Genomic DNA, 11,193 nt, shown 5'->3' with positions numbered 1-11,193 from the left:
GAGGCAGAGATGGGGCTTAGACAGGGGTCTTAGGTCAAGGCTCGGGGACCGAGCGGAAGGAAAGGCAAAGGGTACCGGGAACAGAGCTCAAGGGCCAGAATGAAGAGGGCTTCGAGTGAAGGCACAGGAGGATTTGGGAGTCAAGCACAAGACGGCCACTGGGTCACAAGACATGAGTGAGAAGTCGGGCCCCCAGTCAGGTTTCAGAGGTCAGCAAGCTGGGCAAGAATCCCAGATCATGTATGAGGCAGAGTTAAAGGTCAGGGTTCAGGGGCCAGACGCACCTTGCAGTGACACTGCCCGTCTGTCTTGTTGCAGTTGGGATCAAAGCCCTTGTGAACATCGCAGTTGCAGGGGCCACAGGTGGGGCTCCCCCACCAGCCCCGCGGGCACTGCTGGTCCATCCTGGGAGTGGACAGCCAGGTGAGACACTCAGTATCTCAGCGGCCCTTCCTGTCCCCGCCCGTCTCGCCATCTCAGCCCCCGCCACTCACCTGTGTTCACAGTGGTGCCCGAAGTAGCCACCTGCACAGTCACAGGTATAGCCATGGGGGGCTCCAGGGAGGTGGCGGCAGGACCCCTGATTCTGACAGGGGTTCAGGAGGCAGGCGTCCACACAGCCCGGCCCGAAGTAACCTGAGGGTTGGGTCAGGAATCAGGACACTGACCAGGGCACCGGAGGAAGCAGGCGCCTGTGCACGGGCCCCGCCTCCTCCAGGCCTCCCAGGTCCCCCAGTCCTGCCCAGACCACTGCCCCACACCCTCTCGAGGCCCACCTGGCCGGCAGGTGCAGGAAAAGGTCTGCCAGAGGTCTCGGCAGTCAGCATGAGGAGGGCAGGGGCCAGACGCGCAGGCGTCGGTCACGACACAGCCAGGCTCCGCGTTCACTCGGCGACTGGGGGGTGGCAGGGCTGGGGACCCCGAGGGTGTAGAGCCAAGCCACACACCCTGTGGACACAGCCAGCAAGTGAGACCCTTGTCAAAGCAGCTCAGCCTGAAGCCCTGCAGAACGAGGATCCCGGCATGCAGTCCCCCAGTCCCCCAAACAGGCACAGTTCAGACCCTCCACGAGACTCCTCTGACAGAGTCCGGGTGGCCCTTGACAATCCAAGCCAGATTCTCGGGTCCATTACCACTGAGCCCGGGCCTGCCTCTGATGGGGCGAGGGCATCTGTTCCCCCCATACCAAACCCCACTTAAATGCAGCTCTTCGGGTCCTGAGGAGCCCTGGCCTCTGACCATTGACCCTTAATCCCCAGGTCACATTCCCATGCTGACCCTCACCTGAGTACAACCAACCAGGCCCTGAGCTTTCTCCTTACTGCTGGGGGGCAGGCCGCCCACATGGAGTTGCTTCACCTTCAGGCCCTGCAGCTCACTCCCCACTGCCATGGTGTCCTGGAGGAGGGGGACAGTTGGCACTGGGAGAAAGGGGGACCTGGGGGACCCTGCCCTACCCAGAGTCAGTGCTGGCCTCCTTCTAACACAGAATGCACCAAGGGAGCGTCTCCCTTGGTGGGGAACCTACTGGGGCATGGGTGACAGGTGACAGGAAGGTTTCGGTCGAGGGTCAGGCTCATATAGGCCTTGCCCTCCTGAACTCAGTGCAGACCTGGGAATTCCACGAGTTCCACTAGGGTGGGTAGGAGTGGGGACAGGCCAGACAGGGCTTCCAGGACTCCAGCAACATGACAGCTACAGAGGCACTCCAAGACCAGGCCGGAAATCTTGGTGGCTTTCTGATGCCAGGCGGGCCTGACAGTAGACTGGATTCACTGGTGGGGAGGGCAGGGGCTCAGGGCAAAGCTATGACAAGGGGGACAAGGGAAGGGACAGACCAGGTGCAGCAGAGGAAGAGGAGTGGGACTAGAGGTGGGATCAAATTAGTGGGTCTGGTCAGAAAGCTGCAAGTAGACCTCCCAGGGTCAGAGGTCAGACCTGGAAGAGGCTGAAGTCCAGTGAGACCATAAGGACATGGTGGCCCCGCCGGCCACCTGGCTCCTCTTGCAATTCCAGCCGTAGATCATGCCACCGGCCGTCACTGACAGTCACCTGGTCCAGAAGGAGGTGGGTAGCTCGGCCGGAACCCCTGGTCACCGTCACAGACAGCAACCCCCGGTCTAGCTGTGGATAGAGGTACAGAGCCCTGGGGTCAGAGCCGCGAGGTGGGCTGGGGCCGCGAAGAGAGTCAGAGGATTCAGGAGTCAGGACAATCAGAGGTCAGTGGGGGAGAGGCTGTACCTGCCACCTGTGGCACTGTGCCAGGGGACTCTGTGTTGCTAATATGGGGTCAGGAGTAAAACACAGGACCTGGGTGGTGGACTGGTGCACCTAACACGACAGCTATGCTGGTGCCCTGCGCTGCCCTTCTGTGGGAAGTAGGTCAAGGGCCAGGGTGCAGAGCAGGTCACATATGGTCAGGCAGAGAAGTACTATGCATGACCAGGCCTGAACCCACTGAAATTCTCTTCTGCTGGGGCATCTGCTTGGGGGTGGAGGGTACAGGAGGACCCAGAAGGGCACACCCACCTGGCAGAGGAGTGTGCTGTGTGGCCCAGCCTGCACCTGCATCAGCACACCCTGCGTCGCCCGTGTCCGAAATGCCAGCCCCAGGTACCATGGCACAGATACAGCCACATCACTTCCGAAGTCCCAGCTCAGTGTACCGTTGCCTCGGAAATGGTGGGGGTGGGCCATGGCTGAGGGGACGAGAGGGGCAGGTCATGGCTGCACCCCAGGACAGACCTTACCCTGCAGGCCCCTCCTGCCCCATGCAGTCCACTCACTGAGCCGACAGTCTTTGCCCCCGAAGCCCACGGGACAGTCACAGCTGAAGCCACCCCAGCGCTCTGAGCAAAGGCCACTGTTCTTGCAGGGCCCCGAGTCACAAAAGTGCAGCTTGGCCTGACAACCTGGGAGAGGAAGTTACGTGGGAGACGTGAGGACACGGGCTGGGGAAGCATGAGTGCTGTGCAGGATGTGGGGCCCAGAGGGGTCAGAGAGGCCATGAGCTCAGCCCCGTGTCCTCTTGCAGAGGCCAGGGTGGGTGGGAGCCAGGTCCTAAAAGCTGGGCAGCAGTATGGCACTTGGCATCAAGGAGACCAGGCGGAGAACAGGGGGGACTCACCCCGAGTAGTCTTCCACCACCTCCCTTCCACCACCTCCCACGTAGGGCCAGGGCTGTGGGGACTTGGGGCCTACCTGCCATGGTACCATTGTTTGCGACAAAGGCTGCCATGTCCACTTGGCGGCCATCGATGTGCAGGTCCCTCATGCAGCCGATGAAGTCCTTGTGGGACACGGGGAAGTTCTCGGGGAGGTTGGGAACACCCCCCAGGAGCAGAGGGCCTGTCAGGTCCAGGGATCTGGGGGTCAGGGGTTGGGGTTATTGGTGGGACTGGGCCAGATAGGATTGCTCCTGGGGTGGGGGGGCACAGGAAGCAGGAGGCAGGACTCAGCGAAGGGTGGCTGAGAACAAGGCCAGGCGGGCGAAGAAGTTAGGGCCTTGCTTCCACGTCGGGGTATAAACGGGAGCCCACAGGCAGGTGATCTGGGGAAAATGAGGGAGCTGGGGCCGAGGGGCACCATGAGGAGTGAGGCATTGGGTTGCTGGGGTAAGGAGGAAGTGAACAGTCCGGGGGCTGGGCATGAGATTAAGGGCCTGCACAGGGCACAAGAGAGACTGGTGTGGGGAGGGGAGAGTTTGGAGGACGGGGTACCTGGGATGGGGAGTCAGGGAGAAAACAGCACTGAGCTGGGTGAGGAGGTTAGCAGGGAGGACTACCCGGCAGTGTGGGGAAAGGACAGTGAGTGTGGCAGGCTGTGGTGAGGACCGGAAGGGTACGTGAAGGGCTGGGTGGGCCTTGGTAGCAGAGGCGTGGGGACCAGGGCTGGGGCTCACTTCTTGGAGCTTGTTTGCACACCAGCAGCCGCGCATGAGTAGTTTCCAATCTGGGCCCCGAACTGGAGAGCCACAGCCACGTCACAGTCATCCACGCTCAGCACAGCCACCTTGTCCTTGGAGGGGCCCTGGGCACCCCCGAGGGCATCTGTCCGGGGCTGAAGACCCAGACGCACCAGTTAAGAGTGCCCCTAGAGCACCCCGAGGAGCAGAGGGCCATGTGCCAGCACCCCACGCAGTGCCCACCTTGTTGTCGTATCTCAGGTGCACAGTGTGCCACTGCCCGTCACTCAGGCCCCCTGGAACGGTGGGACTGACCACGGTGTTGGACTCACCTGCAAGGGCGGTGGGGAAGGTTGTTTGGAGTCACTGAGTTGCCCCACCCCGACCCCATCACAGGCATAGAGGTATTCTTGAGTCACCCTGGGTGTCAGATCAGCCCTGCCACTGGTGACCACACTGCGTGGAGAGGCCTTCCCAAAGGGAACGGCTGCATTTGGCAGGAGGCATGCGTTGGAGTGGACTGTGAGGCCAAGCTGAGAGGACGCGGAGCTTGTGTCCTTCAGCCACCCATGCACACAAGCCCCCAGCTGGCTGGCACACACGGGTGGGGCACCCACCGGTGGAATATGTGAGCCGCACTTGGCCGGCCACCAGCTCTAGGGCCAGAAAGTCGTGCTTCTCGTTCAGGCGCCCGTTGTAGAAGAGGAGCCCGCTGCGCTGCACGGTGGCAAACCTGGAGGAGGGACAAGCGTCAGCGGCGGACACGCCACACGCCCACCGTGCCAGCCAAGGGTTCGTGGGGCGCCTGCCTGGGCCGAAGCGAGAGCAAATGACAGGGAGGGTGGGACCGGCAAGTGACGTCAGGGTAGTGACAGGTAGTGACGTCAGGAGCGTCATATGCCCCTCCAAGACACACAGCCGGGGTGTGAAATCGGGAGGTGGCGGTTAGGAATCTAAGTCAGGGGCATGTCGGTAGACTCGGGCGGGCACCTACGAGAGGGACAGCGTGAGGTGAAAGCGCTGTCGCAGGCCTCGGAACATGACGAACGAACTGGGCGGGAAGGAGCGCGCCGCCACTTCGCAGCGCGGGCCCTCGAAGGCACCGCCCGCCGGGCAGTGATTGCGGCAGCCGCCCGGCACGCAGCGTCCCGCCTCGGTGTCCAGCTCGCAGTCTTCTCCTGAGGGCCAGGCGGAGGGCGGAGGGCGGAGGTTGTCAGGACCAAGACCCACCTCTGCTCGCGCGAGCCCTGCCCCTCCAAAGGCCGCGTGCTTCGAGAAGCGCTCGGAGGCCCGGACACGCCCAGCTCCCGTGGACACGCCCCTTCCGTCTGGCCCTGCCCCGCCCACTCAGGCCCCGCCCTTCGCTCGTCCCCTTGCCCCACCGCCAAGTCTTCCGTTCCCACCTGGCCTCTGGTTCTCTCCCGGCCTGGCACTGCGGCTTCTGGTCTAACCGAGCCCACCCCAGCCCTGTCGCCTCCAAAGTGCAGCCCGGCCTGTACATACGCCGTTGCTCCGTCCCCTAGAAAGGCTGGAGGTTCCTACGACTCTGTCCCCGCCCTAAACCCAGATCCCGACTCACCGGTGAAGCGCGGGCGGCAGACGCAAGTGTAGCCGCCCTCCCGCCGCGCGCAGGCGCCGCCGTTGCGACACGGGTTCGAGTAGCAGAGGTCGAGCTCCGTCTCGCAAAAGTCGCCGGTGAAGCCTGGCGGGCAGCGGCAGCGCAGGCCAGCGATGGGCTGGATGGGTCGGAAGAGAGTGGAGGCCGAGGCGAGGAAGGGCGCGGAAGAGTCGAAGCGGAGCACCGACACGCATTTCATGTAGTTCTCACAGGGTTCCCGCAGGCACACGTTGTCGTCGAAGGGCAGCACATCGAGCAGCGAGCGCGCCGCCAGCGCAGCACGGCGCACGTACAGCTGCTCCTGCAGCTCCTCCGAGCTGAACCAGGGGCCTGCAGCGCCCGCCCCGGCCCCACGGGGCGCCAGCGCCGAGAAGCTCACGTTGAGCACCGTGCCCCCCACGTCCGTGTCGTTCTGGATGTTGAAGATGAAGACATCCTCAGCGGGTGTGGCGAGCACTGCGGCCACACCTTCGAGGAAGTGGCCCAGCAGCGGCGACAGAAAACGCTCCTGCCACATGTTCTCCAGGCGCACAGTAAGGCTGTTCGCCAGCAACTCCTCCGTGATGATGACCACGCGCAGCACGCACTGCGCTGTCACGCTATGCAGGCCGTCTGCAGGCAGGGACAGGGCAGGGGTTAGCCTGGGATCAGCGGCAGTCCCCTCCTTGGGACACAAGAGGGCGGGGCCAGTGCCTGTCCTGCCCCTCAACAGGCTGACACCACTAGGACACAAGGGAATCTGGCAGATCTCTGAACATCAAGCAACTGCTTCCTCCCTCCACCCCCAATACAAGGAGGGGCCTAGACCAGGGATCCATTGACCTTCCACAGTGCCCAGGAAGTCACTCTCCCAATAGCACCCGAGAAGGTCTTTATGTGCTCAGTTCCCCAAGTAATGAGCAACAGGCCACTCCCCACTCAGGTCACACAGAGGAGCCATGGCCACCAGCCAGCCTTTCTTAGCCACCCTCCTCACGCTTCCCCAGCATAATAGGATTCTATCCCCTCCAGGAAGCAAGGTGGGTTCCCAGTCAGGGATCACCTGTCTGCAAGCTCTGGTCAGCATACCTCACTGCCCTGTGGCACTGGAAGGGACCCCAGCCCAGTGAACACTCAGAACCCTGGACAAGTTCCAGGAGGATCTTCACACGCACATGCACACACACGCTCACACAAACTCACCCATTCTCTCACTCACATCAGCATTGAGTTAGTAAGCTACCCAGCACCCCAGACCTGAGTCCTGGGTTACAGTAGCCACCCCATTAATTAAAATGAGGTACTTATCTGCCTTGTTTGCACACCCTGGGTGGTCAGTAGGATTGGTTGTTGAGTGAACTGGGGGATAAATGAAGGCTATGACTACTCAGGCAGGCCAGGGGTCCCTGCTCCAGAACTGAGGACTGAGCACCCATGATGCCTGCCCCAGCCTCCGCAGCCTCCAGGAAGCAGGACTTCGAGGGCCTCTCCCATCTGCACCCTCCTATCACAGAGCAGCTTGTGAAAGCCTAGGGCAGAGGAGGCAGGTGGGCCTCTGGGCATTTTCCTAAAGCACAGTCAGGTGGCTGCTTGAGCAGCGGGTAAGCCAGCATGGGCCCTCCCTCTGCCTGAAGCTACCACAGGGTGCCACTGTCCCTAACCACCCAACTACTGTCTGCTTTTCTTGCACAGGTCGAGTGAGGATCACAGTAGACCCTAAGTAACCCTTCATCTGAATGTGAGCATGGTGACTGGCCCATACTGGGACCTCCACAGTCTTACCCCAGAACCTCTGGCCTTTTGGGTGGAGGAAAACTACTCCTAGGGTAGCAGACAGATCACTGCAGTCTTTGCAGGGTCTGCCAGATGCCCAGGAATCTTGGAGGTCTGTGGAGACTGCCCAAGAACCTAAGCAGCGTCCCTGTAAGGCTATGGCAGCTCTTATGGGGAGCGGGAACCCAATCCTTAAGGGACTGTGGAAGGCCTGAAAGTCCCCCCTTTGGTTTCTGGTGCCCCATGGAGTCCTGGAGACACTGGCAGGTTGGGGTCGCTGGGTCTCTTGCTTGTCCCCTACCCCTCACCTGTGACAGTCACCAGCATAGAGGCCACCAGAGGGCGGTTGTTGTCTAGCTTGCGGCTGAGTCGCAGCTCCCCACTGGTCTGGTTGACCACCAGCAGCTGCAGCTCATTGCCACGCTCAAAGGAGTAGAAGAGGTGGTCGGAGACATCGGGGTCATAAGCCGGGATGCGCCCGATGATGCCAGAGGGGAAGGTGTCCGAGCGGTTGGACACATAGTTATTGAAGAGGATCTGGAAGTTGTTGAGCACAGGGCTGTTGTCGTTCTGGTCAACCAGACGGACATGCACAGTGGCCCGGCTGACCAGAGGAGCAGACGTGGCCTGCACCACAATCACGTATTCCTGGCGAGCCTCGTAGTCCAGGTCAATGAGTGCCGTCAACTCTCCAGAGAAGATGTCCATTTGAAAGAGCTCCGGAATATTCCCCTCCACAATCTGGTACATTATGTGGGCATTAGGGCCTTCGTCGGGGTCCACCGCGGTGATCTGGGCCACCACTGAGCCCACAATGCTGTTCTCCTTCACTCGCACCTCAAACTCCTCAGCCGGGAAGACGGGGGCATTGTCATTCACATCCTGCACTGTCACCTGGATACTGACTGGGGTCCGCAGTGGGGGCACCCCTCGGTCTACCGCGTAAGCCGTCAACTCGTATACTGGCACTGCCTCCCGGTCGAGCCGCCTCACTGTACGGACAATGCCAGAGGTGGGCTCAATGGTAAAGTCTCCATCCCCATCTTCCCCATTCTGGAAAGTGTACTGGACCCTACCATTGGCATGGGCATCTCGGTCAGTGGCCGAGATCTGTAAGACACTAGTGAAAGGCGGGGCGTCCTCAGAGACCAGCCCAGTGTAGTGGGAGGCTACGAACTGTGGAGCATTGTCGTTCACGTCATTGACCATCACCTCCACGTAAGTGGTGTCCGCCTTCTGCGGGATGCCATTGTCCCGAGCTGTGATGGCTAGTGTATAGGTCACCTGGTCCTCATAGTCCAGTGGGGCCTGCAGTGTAATGGCCCCCGAGTCTGCATCGATACGAAACTGGGGCAGGTTGTCTTCCAGGAGGTAGGTGATGCGAGCATTCTCACCCACGTCATCGTCAGAGGCGCTGATGACCACGACTGTGCTACCCACCGGCCGGTCCTCATTCATGCTCACTGAGTAGTGGGCACTTTGGAAGACGGGCCGGTGAGTGTTGGCATCTGTGATGTTGATGTGCACGTAGCAGTGATCGTGAAGGGCGCGGTCAGATGCAGTTAGCACCAACTTGAAGTAGCGTTCCTGCTTGTAGTCCAGGGGCAGAGCCAGTGTCACCAGACCCACACCCCCCTGGGTGCTGATGGCAAAGCGATTCCGGGTGTTGCCGCCTGTGATCTGGTAACTGATGGCGCTGTTGGCATCACGGTCTACAGCAGTCACACTGACCACGCTGGTGCCCACAGCTGCATCCTCATTCAGCCGGAGGTGATACTCCTTCATTGTGAACTCGGGCCGATTGTCATTAACATCCAGCACCGTCACTGTCACACTGGCAGAGGCAGAAAGTGGGGGTGAGCCATGGTCTCGGGCCTCCACACCAAAAAAGTAATGCTCCACAGACTCACGGTCCAGGGGACCACTCACAGAGACCCAGCCAGTGGCACTGTTTATCACAAAAGGCGTATCAGGTGCCACACCAGTCAGGGAGTACTCCAGTCTGGCATTCTCCCCATGGTCTGCATCCACCGCCTGAATGTGGATAACTGAGTGGCCCAGCGGCGCGTTTTCCAGGACAGAGACCTGGAAGGGCGTGCTAACAAAGATAGGGGTATGGTCATTGATATCCACCACCTGGATGCTGGCCAGGCCCGTGTTGTTGGACAGTGGTGGCCGGCCTGCATCCTGTGCCCGGATGCGCAAGGCATACTCTCTCTCTGCCTCAAAGTCCAGAGGCGCCACCACCTGGATTTCACCCGTCAAGCTGTCGATGGCAAAGTGGCCACGACTGTTGCCACTGATGATGTTGTAGTGCACCAAACCGTTGGCGTCCTTGTCGCGATCGGTGGCGGTGACGCGGAGCACCACCGTGTGGGGGCGCACATCCTCGCGCACTTGCGCCACGTAGCGCTTCTCGCTGAATTGGGGCGCGTTGTCGTTCTCGTCCAACACCGTTATGTGTACGCGCACAGTGGCCGAGCGTGGCCCAGGCTCCTGGCCCTGGTCGCTGGCCTCCACCACCAGCTCGTAGCTCTCCATGTGTTCGCGGTCCACGCGGCCGCTGGTGCTGATGAGGCCGGAACGCGGATCGATCTCGAAGGCGGCAGCTGCAGCAGCGCGCGCAGCTGGAGGCCCCACGAACCGGTAGCGCAGGTTGGCGTTGGGAGGTGCGTCGCCGTCAGTGGCACGCAACTGGAGGATAGGGTAGCCCTCCTCTACATTTTCGCGAAGAGTCTCCCGGTACTGTGCCTGCTCAAACACTGGCGCGTGGTCGTTGCGGTCAGCTACTGTCACAGCTACCATGGTGGTGGCCGAGAGGCGCGGCGACCCATGGTCCTGCGCTGTCACACGCAGGTAGTGACGTTCCATGCTCTCGCGGTCCAGAGCCGCCGCGGTGCGGATGAGGCCGCTCTGCGGGTCGATGGTGAACAGTTCCAGTGAGCGGCTGTTCATGAGCGCCGCCAACGAGTACACTAGGCGCCCAGCTTCGCCGGCGTCCGGGTCCTGCGCTACCACGCGTAGCACAGTGGTGCCAGCCGCTTCGTTCTCGGGCACCAGAGTCTGGTAGTTGTACTGCGGAAATTGAGGGTGGCGGTTTGCTGCGCGACGGGGGCGTGCCCGGTTCTCTGAGGCTATTCTCCAGGCTTCAGGACGGGCGGGGATCCCTGGGGGACGCGGCCCTGGGCGCTGCGGGAGGAAGCGGCGACGGAAGAGACCATGGGAGCGCATGCGCTCGGGCGCGAGCTCGGGAGCTGTCCGAGACTCGCGGGGTGCTGAACCCGTCGTGGGAGCTGTCCTGCCCTTGCCTGGTGCTGAATCCGGCCCTTGGCCAAATCCCTTAGTCCCAGGAAGACAGTCCAGCCAAGGGACTGTCCTCTCCGTCCGGGATATCGCGGCTCTCTCGCCCTGACCCCTGTGCCCTGGCACCCACAATTCCTCGCAGCACCGTGAGGTCCCCACTCTTTTTCGGGTGCCTTTCCCAGAGTTCCGATGGGAAGATAGTGGCTTGGGACCACGGGGCCGAGCCAGAAAGTCTGAAGGGAGGGGCGAGCTATTTCCCGAGCCAGAGACCCCTAGGGACAGAGCTTCTGGTGACAGACTACCTCTTCGCAAAGGTCCTGTTCGTCTGCAAGAGGAGACCTCTGGGCGCCAACATAACAGAGACCCTGGTCCCCGTCCTGTCTCTTGCCCGCGGCTGCCTAATGCCTGGACCCCGAATTCAGCTGCCAGCTCCGCGTTCGGCTGCTCGGGCGGCTCTCGACTGCTCCGGGCGCCTTGTCTTCCTCCTCCGAGCCCCACGAAGACATGCTCCCTGACTCCTAGGCCTGGCCCCCCATCCTCCCGGACCCCGGGCGGCTCGGGACAAAGAGCTAAGGCTCTGCCGCCAATCTGCGCCCCTGGCCCCGCAGCGGCAGGC

The 11,193-nt window shown here is 61.6% G+C and overlaps 1 protein-coding gene across 1 annotated transcript in view; it reads right to left on the bottom strand.

Annotated features, from left to right (window-relative positions):
- Positions 1–11,177, bottom strand: part of CELSR3 (cadherin EGF LAG seven-pass G-type receptor 3) — a gene marked incomplete at its 5' end in the record, with an annotated part of 26,768 nt that extends 15,591 nt beyond the window's left edge. Inside the window, 14 exon segments of the mRNA XM_027769287.1 lie at positions 285–405; positions 495–636; positions 777–948; positions 1,285–1,398; positions 1,939–2,124; positions 2,530–2,699; positions 2,787–2,912; positions 3,202–3,365; positions 3,902–4,059; positions 4,148–4,236; positions 4,522–4,637; positions 4,899–5,082; positions 5,484–6,134; positions 7,583–11,177. Coding sequence (XP_027625088.1) covers positions 285–405; positions 495–636; positions 777–948; positions 1,285–1,398; positions 1,939–2,124; positions 2,530–2,699; positions 2,787–2,912; positions 3,202–3,365; positions 3,902–4,059; positions 4,148–4,236; positions 4,522–4,637; positions 4,899–5,082; positions 5,484–6,134; positions 7,583–11,177 — 5,988 coding nt within the window.
- Between the last annotated feature and the right edge of the window lie 16 nt (positions 11,178–11,193).

Source organism: Tupaia chinensis, unplaced genomic scaffold, assembly GCF_000334495.1.
Source record: "Tupaia chinensis unplaced genomic scaffold, TupChi_1.0 Scaffold149184_1, whole genome shotgun sequence".
Taxonomy (NCBI): Eukaryota; Metazoa; Chordata; class Mammalia; order Scandentia; family Tupaiidae; genus Tupaia; species Tupaia belangeri.
Note: the sequence above shows the minus strand (reverse complement) of the source record. Positions and strands in the feature narration are given on the sequence as shown.